The sequence below is a fragment of the Vigna angularis genome, chromosome 8 (genome assembly GCF_016808095.1).
Source record: "Vigna angularis cultivar LongXiaoDou No.4 chromosome 8, ASM1680809v1, whole genome shotgun sequence".
Classification (NCBI taxonomy): Eukaryota; Viridiplantae; Streptophyta; class Magnoliopsida; order Fabales; family Fabaceae; genus Vigna; species Vigna angularis.
In genome coordinates this window covers 19,101,822-19,118,072 of record NC_068977.1, presented here as the reverse complement: position 1 = coordinate 19,118,072, position 16,251 = coordinate 19,101,822, and the positions used below count along the sequence as shown (strand labels likewise).

Sequence of the window (16,251 nt, the reverse complement as noted above, 5' to 3'; positions counted from 1 at the left end):
CAACTATTTATAATAAAACTCTTTAATATTAAACTAACTGAGTCTCATCATTTTTAGATTACCACCATTTCTAAAATACCATTTTATAGTGTTTTACAATTTTGTCACCTTATCTACATTGTAAAATATAACATTTTCTCCATGTCTTAATCCTTTTTTTCTATAATAATTTCAATTTAACTTTCAATTGTAATTATCTTTACATTATATCTGCTTCATAATGATGATATATGTTTCTCATAAAGGCTCTGTTTGGATATGCAAATGTAAGGTGGAAGAGAATAGGAAGAAGAACTAAAGGCATCTTTTATGGCATACTTTAATTGTTGCAATAAATTATGAGAGGGAAAATATTGTGCTTTATTAAATGAATTGTGATTTGAACAATACAACACATCATAATTTAATTACTAACAAATTTAATAACATCATAATTTATTATCATAAATTTAATACATAATAATTTATTTTCATTAATTACTAAGATAAATTTAATAAATGAATTTACTTCTATTAATGTGATTTATTTATTATAGTTTATCATTTTCCACATGTCCATTTGATTTGGTGTGGTCCACGCCATTAATGTATTACAAAAACGAAAAATAAAATCTTCATCAAATATTATATTATTATAATATAATACAATGTTAAAAAAGTATTATTTTAAAAAAAAAATTATTATATTTGCAATATTTAAACTTTTTTCTTGCAAATAATCTCACTTTTGTTACCAAAATTTTTTGTATCAAAAACATCTCATGTTTTTCTTCTCATTTTTTTTTTCACTTTCTATTTGAGTGGAACCATAGAAACAACTAGAGGTTAAAACATTTTACATCAAATATTTTTATCTATAAAAACACTATTTTACTTGTTATTCGATAGAAAAAGACGAAATATTGTTCGTCTTGAGTTTCATGTGACTATCTCTACTCTCTCACCATTATATTACATAAAAATAATAGTGGTCCACTTTAAAAAAAAAAAAAAACTCATCAACTTTTTATTAATTCAAAATTATTTAAGCATTAAAATTTGAAAATTATTTAATGCGAATTTACTTTAACCTCATAATAACTTAATCCTAACGTCAATACCTTAATCATATAAAATATTTCTACTAGACTATACTTACAAAACTTAAAAAATAAAATTTAAATAATGTCATAATTATAAAAGTATATTTTTTGTTTTAAAAATTAATATTTTATTAAGAATTAAATAAAATATTAATGATAATGTAAATCTTATATATAAAATCTTTGTATTTGAAATATAAAAAAATTGTCAAAAGATTGAAAATAATATAATCCACTATAACTGACAAAAAAAATAAAACTGTAAAATTAAATTAAAACTGTCATCATACGCACTTAATATACACATTAGATGTCAATTCTTCTCTCAAAGTAATTTAATTAATTCCACGTTCCAAACACACTCTAAGACTGAATACCCAAATATATCATTTGATTTTTTTAAGTTTCTTTTATATTGATAATGTTTTTAGAAATTTTTTGTTTTTATGGACCTGCAATGTTCAAAGTTGAAGCAGTTAATGTTTTTTTTATTAGTTATGTCTTATCTTTTTATCTAATATTTAATTTATATATACATTGTGACGAATTTTTTAACTATTTTATTATGATAAAAATGTGATATATTTTTTCCATAAAAACTTTTACAGTTAGTGAGAAACAAAGATTGTGATGATAATCTACATATTTATTAACATAAAGAGAACAGCAATTAATAACAGTTTTCTTTTACACAGTTTTATTGCCCGATTTTATCTTTTATGGATTTGATATTTTGGTAAATATTTTTTATTACCTTAAAACGCTTGCAAAGAAAAGCAGTATGCATGTGTTTCCATTGGTGATATATATATATATATATATATATATATATATATATATATATATATATATATATATATATATATATATATATATGTGTGTGTGTGTGTGTGCATGTGTATCATGGACGTTGAAGCTTGAAAGAAATAGTGACCAAAATGGAGTCACTCCAAACTGCTCTTTCTCCTCTCACAGTTGCAGTTCTGGTTCTAATCCCGCCATTCCTCTACCTCTTCCTTGTGCTCCACCGCACCAGAATCAAAGAACCACCCACAATCCCTGGTGCGTGGCCGATTATCGGCCACCTCCCCCTGCTAGCGCGGTCCCCCGCCACCCACTACCTCCTGGGCACGTTGGCGGACCACCATGGTCCCATCTTCAGCATCAATATAGGCACAGTGAAAACCGTAGTCATCAGCAACTGGGAAATGGCGAAAGAGTGCTTCACCACAAACGACGTCGCTGTGTCCTACCGCCCCTACCTTGTGGCCTGCCAAAACATGACCTACAACCTCGCCATGCTAGGATTCGCACCCTACGGGCAATTTTGGCGTGACATGAGGAAAAATGTTGCGTTCGTGTTCCTCGCAGACCACCGCATCGACGCGCTCTCACACGTGCGCATCTCCGAGGTGAGAACCTCGGCGAAAGAGCTTTACCACAAGTGGAAACGTGGGAAAACGGAGAAGGACTTTTTTACGGTAGACATGACGCAGTGGCTGAAGGAAGTTGCGTTCAACGTGGTGCTGAGGATGGTTGCCGGGAAGAGGTACTTCGGAGAAGAAGCGGTGGTTGAGGTGGAAGAAGCGCGAATATGTTTGGCGACGTTCAAAGAATACATGCGGCTGTTTGGGGTTTTCACGATAGGGGACGCGGTGCCGTGGCTGAGGCGGTTCGATTTCGGAGGGCATGAGAAGGCCATGAGGGAGAATTTCAAGCAGCTGGATGCTGTGGTTGGGGAATGGTTGGAAGAACACAAAAGGAAAAGGAAATTGGACGGCGAGAAAGGTGAGAAAGGGGGAGATTTCATGGAATCGATGCTGTTGGAGTTCGATGGAACCAACATTCATGGGTTTGATTCTGATACTATCATCAAAGCCACGGCAATGGTGCGTTTCTATTGTGCTTCACTTTGTGAATGTCATGATCAATTTCTAATAGATTTTGCTATTGTGTTTCACTTTGTGAATGCCAGGATCAATTTCTAATAGATTTTGTTTATATCTTGATGAATCACAAATTTTGAAGAATTGGTTCCCAATTTTTTTGCAGGCATTGATTTTGGGAGGAACAGACACAAGCTCCGCTAGTAACATCTGGACTCTGTCTCTGCTACTGAACAATCCTGGCACATTGAAGAAAGTAATGGAAGAAATTGACACTCACATTGGGAAAGAGAGACTTGTGACTGAGTCAGATACGAACAAGTTGGTGTACCTTCATGCAGTTGTTAAGGAGTCACTGAGGCTATATCCACCCACTCCTCTTAATGCTCCTCGTGAATTCAGAGAAGATTGCAAGCTTGGAGAATACCATGTGAAGAAAGGAACTCGTCTGATCACAAACTTGTGGAAGATCCAAACAGACCCTAAGATTTGGCCGGAGCCATTGGAGTTCAAGCCTGAAAGGTTCCTCACCACACACAAAGATGTGGATGTAAAGGGAAAACACTTTGAGCTCATCCCTTTTGGAAGTGGTAGGAGGATATGCCCTGGAGTGACCTTTGGCCTTAGAACTTCTTACTTAACTTTGGCAAACTTTCTTCACTGTTTTCATGTCTCTAAACCCTCAACTGAACCCATAGATATGACTTCAGCTGTGGAATTGACCAATGTTAAGGTTACTCCTCTTCAAGTTCTCATCAAACCTCGTTTGGCTCCTAGTCTTTATGAAAGCATGTAAGCATCTCATCAAAATACATGATCTATGCTTGTTCCAGTATATGTTTCTAAGCTCGTTACACAGATTTGAATCTTGTTCTTCGTAGATGAAATCCTTAAATTAGTTTGTCTGGTTTGTTGGTAAGTTTTGGAGAAATAAAGGAAGAAAAATTAATAAATTTTAAAACTGCAAGAGCGTACAACATATGTATTGTTTTGGAGTATTTTTATATATTAAGAAAAGATTGTGAAAATGGATTTTCATCTTTCTTTTATTTATTTGATTTTAATGTTTTTATTTTATATATAGACTCATTGCAATACCATACAGGTCTATACTTCATCCTTTGTATGTCATTCTTGAATTGTAAGGTGAATTCTCTATGCTGAATGTTTCTACATAGTAAGAGCAACAAATATACGCCTTCAAGAACGAATTCATTAATATATTTTATTTCTATGTGTTAATATATATGTAACTATTAAAATAATTATTAGTAAAATGAAATGACTATAAAATTAAACGTGATACTAGTTAGAGAAAATTTGGAAAAAATAATTAAAAATTTATTTGGTTTTAAAAATGTAATTACAGAAATATGTGAGGTGAAACCCATATTTATGAAGAAATGGAATATTTAGAAGATATAAAATTGATTTAAAAGATAACAATCCTAATTACAAGTTATATATGTCATTTTTCATTTATCTAACATATGAACACCCAATGGTACATTGAAAAGATAAGAAGGATATACCATTCATAGAATTATTTGTCATGGTCTCAACGTGTAACATATGTAACTATCAGTTGTACATTTAATTTAAGAGATGATTGTTATAATTATCTCAACTTGTGAATACTAATGGTACATTGGGTAAGGAGTTATTTTTCCATTAGCACCATTCCTAAGTTAACATTTAATTTCGTTAAAATAATTAATCAAAAAATATTTTGAAAATAAAAAACTACACGTATAAATAATAATAATAATAATAATATAAAAACAGTAGTAGTTGGTTAAAAGTAATTTAAAAAGGGAAAATATATATTTGTTTATATATTATAATAATTAAATAGTAATAATATTTCTATTAAAAATAGTTCTTTGTAAAAATTTAGCTTAGCTCATAATAAAATGAATTCACGATAAAATAAAAGGATGCTAAGACAAAAGAAATATTTTTCTTGATCTATTTATTAGTTTTTCTTTTTCTCTAAATTTCTAGAAGGACCTCCTAGGAATGTGTGCAAAACTTAGGAGAAAAATGAAAGGGGAGGCACTCTGCTCAGAGGATATCATCGGTTCGTCTCAAGGTGGACCCAAAAGCTTTGTCTTGTAATTGTAAGGTAAGTTACAGCACGCTCTTTTCCTAACGGAGCTTTCTTATTTTTTTTTTCTCTCATGTTTTTTTAGAATTATAAGAGTTTATACTAAAATTATGGTATTAGCACAGTATAGAAATTCTTTTTAATACGGATTAAAAATAATTTTTTTATTTAGTTTTAGAATCACAATAAAAATAAGAAATATAAAAAGTATTAACATTTTATACTTTTTCAAAATCAGTATAAAAAATATCACTTTTTATATTTTTCATATACAATAATCTCAATTTCACATAATCTAAACTCTAGAAGTCGGTTTCTAAACGTCCACCCAATCACTTAGTCCTAATAAGTGTTCTTATGTAGCGACCGCTCATGAACAACCTCTGCCACATATCCTAACGTTCCTTTATCAACTCCTCAACCAATTTCCCTCCAAAAGATAAGGAAAACATGTTCTAAAATAACACTTCATCATTGCTTTGCTCTCTTTGTCACCATTGCCTAGTCTCTTCCTTTCATCAACCACAATGCTCATTTTGACAATAACCCTTTTACTACTTGTATTTCTTGAAGCTCCACAAGAAAGTCGAGAAACACTCCAGCTTCGTGCGCATGGTGAGGGATTGCATGTGGCGAAGCTGCTCCATTGTGACATAATATATGCAGCTGAGGAGAGCGATGACGTAGGTGGCGGGAGGATGGAAAAAACATAGGAAATGGTGGAGGAGAAGAAAATTTGGTTCAAATCTGGTTCACATAAGGGAAAGAGGCGAGAACGAGAAAGGGGAAAGAGGAAAATGAAGGTTAAGGATTTGAGAACCCTCTCTATACAAATAAAAAAAAATTACTTTTTATACAATTTAAAATTAGAATTAATATAGAAAATTTTCTTATTTATTACAAAATATTATCATGTTCACTTTCTATATCAGTTATGCTAGAACTTGAACGAGATCATATGTTGGTGCCTCCAAAGTAGGAAAAAAACAAGAGAGAAGCATCACAAACCTCAACACAAATCTATGTGGTTGTTTCCGAAGTCACAAGAAGAGAAAAAATGTCGCAAAAACCTTATTTTTGCACTAGAGAAGGGAAAGAACAAGCTCTGCGCAACGTGAAAAGCGATAATAACATTCAAGAGTAAGTGAAAATGATGAAAATAAACCAAGACAGTATAGACTACAATTAAAAATAAAGATGCAAAATATACTAATATACATTATGGTACAATCGTAACCTGATAGTATAATTTTAAGCTACGGTTGCTTAAGAAAACCTTAACCAATCCAATATATGCTACGATTTTATTTAAGTTGTAATCTATATTTTGCTAATATTTTAAAAAAATACCGCTACTATACATACGTTATGCTTTCTCTATAATCATAGTTTTTTAGTGTAATTAATCTATAGATTTGCACTAATGAAGAACATAGTGTTTAATTTAGTTACGCAAGCAAGTGTGATTTGATCCTCGTCTAGTCTATCTTTGTCATCCCATTTATCTAATTCACCAATGTTTGCCATAATTTGTTTCCTTTTTTGTTTTACATCTCCAAAAACTTTCTTATTCCATATTTTTAGGTATTGTTTCGATCTTTTTAAGTTCTCTATTAATACTATCATGCATCCACCACACACTAAATACTTGTCCCACTTTTCCTTTATGAAATCTCCAAAAATTAATTATATCTGAAGATATAAAAGGTCTAGGCTTCAGTTTATATGTACTAACTTTAAAACCAAAGCATAATACTCTCATATTGCTAAAGACTAAAGACTTTTATTTAAAATATTTACATAGATTTATAACTTATATATTATACCTCATTCAAGGAGGTAGTGAACACAAAATTTAGAATTTTCCATTAAATACATTGTTTCAGAAGCATTGGGAGTACCTAACTGGGAAACCTGTTCATCCGGTTGAAAATAATGAATTTAAATGGACTTCTAAAATTGTTATAATCATAGCGCCAACTTTCTAATTATATTGAAAGTGAATTATAAATTATAATTATCGCTAACTTTCTAGTTAATGATTATTATTGTAAATATATTCATTACAACTTTTTAGACTAAATTAGTATACTAAATTAGAACTTGTTTGCCAATTTTTAATTTTTAATGTTAGAAACTAATTTGAGAAATTACTATGCAATTTCGTATAAAATTTGAGGGGTCGCTAAGTTAAACTCACATCTACATTATTTTAAAAGAAAAAAATATTTCATTTAAAGAAAAAATTTATGCAAAATGATAATAATGTTGATGCAAAATAATGTCTTTATCTTATTTACGCTTCATCGTGAAATAAATGTTAAATGAAAAAAAATTATGCAAATCCCAACTTAACTAAAGTGAAAGTATTCCACTTGTTCGTATTACCCTGATATTCTACATAAATTTTCTTTTCATTTATAAATATTACTATAAAGGGAGATCAATGTAATAATAAAAATATTGAGATCAGAGTGCAAATTAAAAAAATATTTGACTTCATTATAATTTATTCAATAATTAAAGTTTCAGATTTTAAAAAATTAATCATCAAATTACTAATTTATGTGACGAATTGTTAATAAAATCTTTAATTTCTTATCATATTAAACGATTTAGTAATATTTTAACTTGGGATAATTACATTTTAACCCATTAAGAATAATTTGATGAGAATTAAGTAAAAAATTAAATTTTTATAAATGTTACTTTCTAATATATATAAATTAAACAAAAATAAATTATATTCTTTCAAACTTATGATTCCCTTCTGATTCCCCGTATAAGAGATATTGTCATTGTATCATGTGGTTCCCTTCTATTAAAATAAAAATGCAACAAAAATCCGAAGTATTACAAAATAAGTGTACTTGCTAAAAGAAAAGTTACATGAAAAGGAAAAGCAAAAAGAAGTGAAAAGTTAAGGAAAGAAACAAGATGAAAAAGAAAACATCAAAATTGAAGTGAATACATGTATATATAACTTACATCAAAATTAAGAATCTGCATGAATTTACCTATTAATCAACAGGTCAAAAAGGAATAGGAAAAAAAATTGAAACCACATTCATACCTTGTGTGCTTTGCAATGGATGCAATCAACTTATAAATTGACTGAATCAAAAGCTCGTATGCTATAAAGCTCATAATGTTTTCTTCAAAGAACGAAAGACCCTTTTTAGAACATTTTGTGCCATTCAATTTCTGGTTCTGTAAATCAAGCTTTTCCATGAAATAATGTTATGCTTTCAAGGTTAATTGTTTCATCGTTATCTCTCAAACTTGAACCATTTCCAGTTAGCATAAAGTGCTTCATTTTCAAACGGCAGGGCACTGTTTTGAAGGCTTTCTGGTTGTTGAGAGACAAAAGCTGGAGGTAGCTTTTCCCGGTATTTCTTGGCCATCATATCAGCCTCCAGAAATACTCTCTTTAGACACCAAAGAAACAAGCATATTCCAAGATCAATCTTACTCAAACCAAATAACTTTAAACAAATAAATAAACTAGTATATGCACTAATCATTTAAAATGTTTCTATGGTGCTATCCAATCAAAAATTATGTATGGTAAGCTTTAACTTCTATAATAATTAGCTTCAAATCTGTTAAGCCCAACTTAGCACTAATTTTTTGAAACTTAGACTTTTGTAAAAATTAGCTAAAAATCTAATATAGGTTCTACAATATCATAACTCAAAACAAGCATTAACTAAATATAATAGCCTATTCACAAGCATTATGCATATCATTGTTAAATTACTGTCTAATGCTAACTGTATCATTCTCCTCTCCTCCACTACCATCATGCAAAAATTAACATAATTTCGAGGTTTGGTTCATCGAAAGAGAACTCTATCAATTCAAGAATCTCAACACCCATCATCATAAGGATATATCCTCCACTAATGTCCCACAACTTAGCCTCTTATTTTTTTATATAGTAATGACTTTCAACATTTCTGGGAAAAATTTGGAGGTAGTGAACAAAAACCAAATATCCATCCCTTTATAGATCCATCTTGTTTCTCTTGAAAGAATGAATGAGGAGTACGTACTCCAATTCCTTTCATAGTATGAGGAGGAATACGACTGGTTAGAACGTTTCAAGATAAGCTCCTTGGATACTATTTGAAAGTAACCGAGCCATATCCTAAAATGTAGGATTGGATACTTTTCAAATGCATGTCCACAAGCACTCAGTATCCAATAAGTACTCACAAAGTATCTCATAAAAATCTAAATAGAAAAACATTGGGTACTGTTAAGATACATATATGGAAGTATTTGAAGTATTTAAGGAGTATTGGTGTTCGACACCCAGGTACTTTTTCATTTTTGAAGTATTAAGGCTTCATAACTAAAAAACATACCAACTTCACATTAGTTGAAAATGTAAAAAGTCATTTTACATAGAAATTAAACACTAAAATAAATACCTCTTTATTAGAAAGAAATTGGCCAGGTTCACTTTCAAGGTCTGCAATACTGCATGCCATGAAGAGAAACACAACTTAATGTTCTTCAACACAACTTTTGTGAGAAAGGAAGGGTTAAACAAAGCATGTATACAGAAAGTAACAAGAAAATTTGAGTATATTGAGTTCACGCACACTCAAGTTAAAGCAAAGTTAATTTATCTCAATTTGCAAGAAAGCGCTGTTAAAGGAGTGGATGAAAGGATTAATATAATCCTTTTCTATGAGAAAGGAAGGGTTAATTTATCTCAATTTGCAAGAAAGCATTGTTAAAGGAGTGGATGAAAGGATTAATATAATCCTTTTCTATGAGAAAGGAAGGGTTAAACAAAGCATGTCTACAGGAAAGTAACAAGAAAATTTGAGTATATTGAGTTCACGCACACTCAAGTTAAAGCAAAGTTAATTTATCTCAATTTGCAAGAAAGCATTGTTAAAGGAGTGGATGAAAGGACTAATATAATCCTTTTCTAATGGTCGTATCTCATTAGGTAACTGGGCTAGATTCTCTCACTCAAACTCATGAAGTACTGGAATGGTGCTCAAACATTTTGGTCTTTTTCTTTCATTTGTGATGGTGCACAATAACAACAAAATATTTATCCCACTTGGTGAGGTTGGTTACATAGATGACATGGTGCCATTGAATTCATTTAAAGACAAAAATCCCCAAAGCGTGACAACACAACCACATCTAAAATTTGGAAAACTACATTTTGAAAATAGATCAAACCATTTTGCAGAACAGTTCATTATGGATATATCTCATTCTCCAGCTATCCTTACTTTCACTCCATTTTTACAAATAATATTGATTTGCTTCTATAATTTTGTGTGATTTATTAATTTGCATGAAACAATACACAATTAATGTATCCATAGGAAAGAGCCTTTTAGAACCAAAGGGCATCCAAAGAGGTCACATGATGATGGAGTTTCAAACTTCAAGATAGGTGATATATATAAATTCTGAAGACATGATATTCTTATAAAGTTATTATATTTGTGGTGGATATCGTTGTATCTTATTTTGATTAGTTGCCTTATTATTATTACCTTGTTCTCAGCCTGGTGATGCCTAATGTTGTAAGGAGTTCAGGTGTAAAAAGTGGAAAGTGTAGGAATTGGAATTTTAATTAGCAAAGAAGTTTCTTCTGATTCATTAAATAACCATATAAACTGTAACAAATGGGTATACCCAACAATAAGAGATGTCAGTCAAAAAGTCAGCAATCCATTACCTTAAAGAAATTTTATCAGGAGACTGTGACTTCACGACCAGAACTTTAACCTTCTCACCAACAGAAAGTATGTCTGTGATGGAAGGAATTCGGGCTCGAGTGATATCTGAAACATGTAGCAATCCACTGAAAGTACCCAACAGATTAATTTTAAATGTCAGGTTATGCACATACAGTTTAGTGATCCATGCAATTTAAACTCATAACGACTTAAATGCCAGCTCAAGTTATATATATTCAAAGATATGCAGATCTTAATGATGTTAAATAAGAACAATAGGATGACTGAATTAAGTTCTTAACAACAAAACAGCCAAGCTAGAATCTCAGATGGTGCAATGATAACGGTTGAAAAACCGTTATTTTTATACTTAATTTTGATATTAAAAACAACCTTTATGACTTAGAAACTAGCTTCAAATCATTCTTTTGCTTAAGTTTTGGAAATAAGAGAGTTGGATGGATTTTATGCTTGGTTTTCCTTGTTTTGGCAGGAATTAAGATGAATTAGATGAAAGAAGTTGAAGTAGTAAGGAGCTGGACTCAGAAAAGGAAGTAAAAGTGCACAAAAGAAGAGTCGCATTCACCACTCAGCGCAACTTTTACCGCTGAGCGGCGTTCTGAAGCACCGCAGTCACCGCTGAGGGCTAAAACTGCAGCTGAGCGTCATTCTGAAGAACCGCACTTACTGCTGAGCGCCAAAAGTGCCGCTGAGCGCCATTTATTTGGGCTTGGGCCTATTTTCTGTAAATTTTAATAAACTATATAAGGGTTTAGTCGACCTAGGGTTAGTATCTTTAGACAGAAAGAGGCGAAATCACACTTTCTTCACCCCTTGGAGCCGGATTTTGGATGCGGAAGCTCCTTTCTTCAAATTCTAGGGTTCTATCTTTCATTCTTTCATTGTTTTTCATCTAGTTTCACCATGTCTATGGTGAACTAAACCTCCATTGTTGTTGGGAAACCGATGTAATCCTTTGAAACTCTCATGTATTGAATTGATTCTTGATTATATATGTTTTGCTTCATTAATTGTTAGGGTTTTTCTTCTATACTCTATGCATGCTTTGTTTAACTCATTCAATTGCATGATCATTGATGTTATTTATATGGACACATATAGATATCTAGAACTGAGGAAATTCTCGCAAGAGCAATATTACCTAGACATAGGGATAGGAGGACTGGTTGTCTTTAAGCTTCTGTGCGAATGTAATGCATGAATAATTGCTAGGGAGACAAGACATTGTAAACGAGTGATTAGGAGTAGGCTTTCTTCACCGAGACATCGGGTTTAAGGTAAATTAGAAAGTGACATTAACATTAATGAAGAAAGATGAATTCTTGAATACATGAGAGTGGATAGGATAAATCAGAAACCCCAACAACATCATCATTCCATATTTTACATCAATCTATTTTGCTTCTTTCAATCCAATTGATCAAAACTTGCATTCATGTTTATTTTCCGCAATTCAAACACAATGATTTTGTTTACAAGTCTAATTTAATCAAGAAATCACATAACTGTCTAGGTCGTGAGTCCTTTGGGAGACGATACTTGGTCTTACCATTTTATTATTACTTGATACGATTCGGTACACTTGCCGAGTGTTAACATGCAACTCTGTCCACAAAAAGAAAAGGGATAGATATGTGCATGAGTATAAAAATTGTTCATTACTTCTTTTACATTCATTCTCATTTTAAGGACCTCATCCAATGGATTTTGTTAAAAAGTGAGGTTCATGAGACACTTCAGTCTCCAGTAATAATTATTGAGATCACTTAATCTTGAAGATAACTTTTTGTGTATCAATATGAAATATAATATATGTTCCCCAAACCAGTCATAACAGTGTTTTCCCTAAAGTGCAGAAGACATTACTGCACATTTAATAAAAACAACTAATTTTGTCATTTTACCGGTTACTTACAACTCTTTAAGCCAGTGTTCATGCTTTGCACAAGGGCACATAAGCAGATAAACTTGCATTATCTTTTCTTATCTTCACAAGTGGCAACATCAAAGCTGGGAAATTGGAAACATGAAAGCATCTAAACAATACTCTATGGAATTGTTCCCTTGAAAATAAGGACTGCACCAATGTGAATCTGTTGAATAATGCTATGACTTACCAAACAGACAAAAAATAAAATACGAAGAGCCAACAATCTATATCCAAGATATCACTCACCTTCTATTTGTTTCTCCTATTCTTATTTGGGCTCCATAAGGAAGGATCTTTTTTACAGTCCCTTCAAGAAGTGTTCCTTCTCGAAGATACAGCTTTTCCTGCAATGTATCAATTACATAGTAGCAGCTATTTCAAAGGACAAAAGAGAGCAACTAGAACCAAAATGTCCACTGACTATTGAAACTAGGAAACAAGGGAAATAGACAGTTTGCATACTGACCCAAGCTTCCCTCTCACTAATTATCAAACTGTTATCAGCTTCATCTACTTGAATAATTTGTACATGCATACAGCGTCCAATCTATACCATTATTATCAAATAGTTGTAAGAACTAAGAAGTACAACGAATGTACAGAAGAAAACACAGTAAGATTAACAACGAATGGTGGGAGAAACATCTAATGTGTTCAAACTGATGGGGATTTTCAGTTATAAGGAGGAAAAATGCATTTAAGTAGTGAAAACTTTTAAGGCAAATGTCGAGCGATAAGAATTGAAAAGCAGATTAAATTCATCGAGCTAGATGAGGGTCATAAAGTACTTTGAAAGTCAACTTGAGATCATCACTTGAACTCCATAATATATCATGATACATAAAAATTTAATATACTGGCATAAGTTTAAAAATTAAAAAATAAAATAAACCAATAATAGCCAGTGAAGAAACATAGAGATCTTACTAAAGTAATTATGGAATATATCATTTTGAATACATGTCAGAACAAAATTGTATGAATTTCGAATATTCCTATTATTAAGGATGTAGTTATTAAAATTGGTGGCCGCATTCTAAAGGCAAAGACATGGCTGTTAGGATATAGGGTATTTGGATATAATGGAAAAGGGGATTAGGATAGAAGGCAGAGGAATTGTATAAATAGATTGATTGGATAGTTAGACGGCAGTTTTTGAGTACATTGATTGTAGACAGGTTATAACCTGTGAAGAGGGTTAAGCCTCTGAATTCTTTCTGTACAGACACTCTTACTGGAAATAATATTCAGTTTTCTCTCTTTCTTGTGTCTTCTTGGTGAGTGAGAGAGTCTTTGATTAGGTTCCCAATTCAGGAACCTATCACATGCCTAAAGCTTGAAAGATAATTGCTTCTCGGTTAAAAAACAGCAACAAATTAACAGGGTAGCTTATAGAGGATTCCACCCGTCACTCTCAAGGAGACCCAAGTTACAAAAAATTTTAATTGGGCCTATTAACACTATCCACATCAGCGAAGCTATAAATATTATTATATGTCCATCCACTCAATATTAGATAATACAATAATAGAGTATCAGAATTCAGAAGAAGCTCATAAGTAAATTAGCTGTCCCAAAATAAGATTTTATTGTATATTACATTTTCTTTTGTCAGGGAGGAAAATTACAGAGCTTGAACTCACATTTTCTTTCAACTCAGAAAAGCTATTTACTCTTTTCATAAGCTCAGCTTTGGGAAGGAAAGCTCGCAAACCCTGCATATCCAAGTTCAAGAAGAGATAATTATGTACTTGTATGATACATGAACAAAAGTATTTAGCTCAATGGCACAGACCTCAATCCTTGTCAGTAGGCCCTTAGTATTCCACTCAGTGATTCTAACTTCTACAGGTTCACCCAGTTGTTTTATCTGCCCAAGACATTAAAAGTAGAAGATTTAAATCTCATTGACACGAGAACAGATTATTGGACACTGTAGGTTTTAAAATTGGATTAGAGCAACAATTTGGCATAAGACCATTGCTTTGAAGTTTGTTATTATCACATATAACTATAGTCATTTGTGAACATTCACTTACCAATATATGAAAATACTTTCAAACCAAGGAATCAAAGACATCTTCAATTGTTTTCCATACTAGTGTCAGATACAACAACCTTCAACTATTTTACCCTATCTATTGAATTTGTTCACTCACATAGATGAGACACCATAACTAGATAAATGATAGTATTTTTGTGTTCACAATGAAAAATGTCAAATTTTGAAACATTGATGTCTTTATTTAAATGAAAGATTTTTGTTTTTGAAACATTGATGTCTTATACCATTTATTTGTACTTAATCCTAACCATGATGTGTCCTACAACTTTTGAATTTGCAGTTTTTTTGTGCTGGTGTCATGTCACTCTAGTGTCTTTTGTTGTATATGTTCTTCCTTGTGTCAACTTGGTAGTCTTAATAACCTAGCATTTTGCATTTCACTCAAATAGCACGAAAAAAGTTACAATACCTAAAATCCTAACCATATGTAAGGGAAGAAAAGAATGAAAGAAGGACAAAAACCTGCCTAAGCCGATGCCAGGCAATCCGGCGGAAGAGCCTTCTGGTAGAAAGCAGTGGCCTACCAGCAAGTGTCCTACCCAGAACCTCAGCAAACAAAATGGTCCCAATTTCTACAACAGTTCCCCCAGTTACTGGCCCCCCAACCATTGCATCATCATTCTTCACAATCCCCATCCTTCCCTCAACCATAAAACTCTCTTCAGCCTTACTCACATCACACAACAAGTGCTCCATCTCTTTGCTATATAAGGGAAGCACTTCCTTTGTCAACATTGTCCCCAGTAAATCCGACCCCACATTCACATTGAGCTTGTTCTCATTACCTGAAACCACAACACCAACCACAAAATCCCCGGGTTTGGGCTCATAGTACTCCGCACAACCCTTCTCATCTTCTCCACACTCATCACCCACACCATCTCTTCCCTTAGAACCTTCCAACACCCCACCATCTTCCTTCTCCTCCACCACAGAATCATCACCTCCCTTTAAGAACTTCACAAAGGGTGCCAATGCCAAAGTCTCCTCTTCAGTAGAATCCATCTCTCTGTGCACGTCAGTTTCAGAAGATGACCCATTTCTACTGGTTACTAGTGAAGGTTTGTCCAGCAACTCTAGCGTTTCGAACTCTTGGATTCTATCATCAACCACAAATTCCTCGTTCTTGGAACAAAGTGGAACATGGGTAGCACCCAAAATTGTAAATTTATTTGTAAAAGGGCAAAATTTAGGAGATGGAAGTTTCACGGGGCTGGCATGTTGTTTGTTCCTCAAAGGGTTTCTGACATGATTAAGAGGTAATGAAGAATTGAGAAGTAAAAGGGACTTACAAGAACGAAGAATCAGTGTCATGTTCGAGACACAATTTGACGTTTGGTTCAGTTCTAAGTTTCGTGCCACTTTGGAGTATCCTCTTCAACCATTTGCTTCATTCTCTCTTCCTTCAGTTCGTAAGTTGTTGAGAATGTCACCAACGTGCCA

General features: G+C 32.4%; 2 protein-coding genes across 4 annotated transcripts; one reads left to right on the top strand and one right to left on the bottom strand.

The window, feature by feature from the left end:
* Positions 1-1,990: 1,990 nt before the first annotated feature.
* Positions 1,991-3,958, top strand: LOC108344301 (cytochrome P450 82A4). The gene is made up of 2 exons (XM_017582761.2): positions 1,991-2,971; positions 3,135-3,958. Exons 1-2 carry the CDS (start codon positions 2,021-2,023, stop codon positions 3,762-3,764), a joined length of 1,581 nt encoding a protein of 526 aa, XP_017438250.2. The 5' UTR covers positions 1,991-2,020; the 3' UTR covers positions 3,765-3,958.
* A 4,055-nt stretch (positions 3,959-8,013) lies between these two features.
* LOC108346023 (protein PIGMENT DEFECTIVE 338, chloroplastic) lies at positions 8,014-16,251 on the bottom strand. 3 transcript variants are annotated; one of them, XM_017584941.2, is made up of 8 exons: positions 15,271-16,251; positions 14,539-14,613; positions 14,387-14,458; positions 13,210-13,290; positions 12,990-13,087; positions 10,792-10,917; positions 9,512-9,560; positions 8,014-8,503 (listed from the first exon to the last, which is right to left on the bottom strand). In XM_017584941.2, the coding sequence occupies exons 1-8, from the start codon at positions 16,120-16,122 to the stop codon at positions 8,345-8,347; spliced, it is 1,512 nt and encodes a 503-aa protein (XP_017440430.1). In that variant the 5' UTR covers positions 16,123-16,251; the 3' UTR covers positions 8,014-8,344. The 3 variants fall into 3 exon arrangements, 2 of the variants coding, with proteins under 2 accessions (XP_017440430.1, XP_017440432.1); XR_001833764.2 differs by having other exon boundaries at positions 8,415-8,503; positions 10,792-10,897; XM_017584943.2 differs by lacking the exon at positions 13,210-13,290.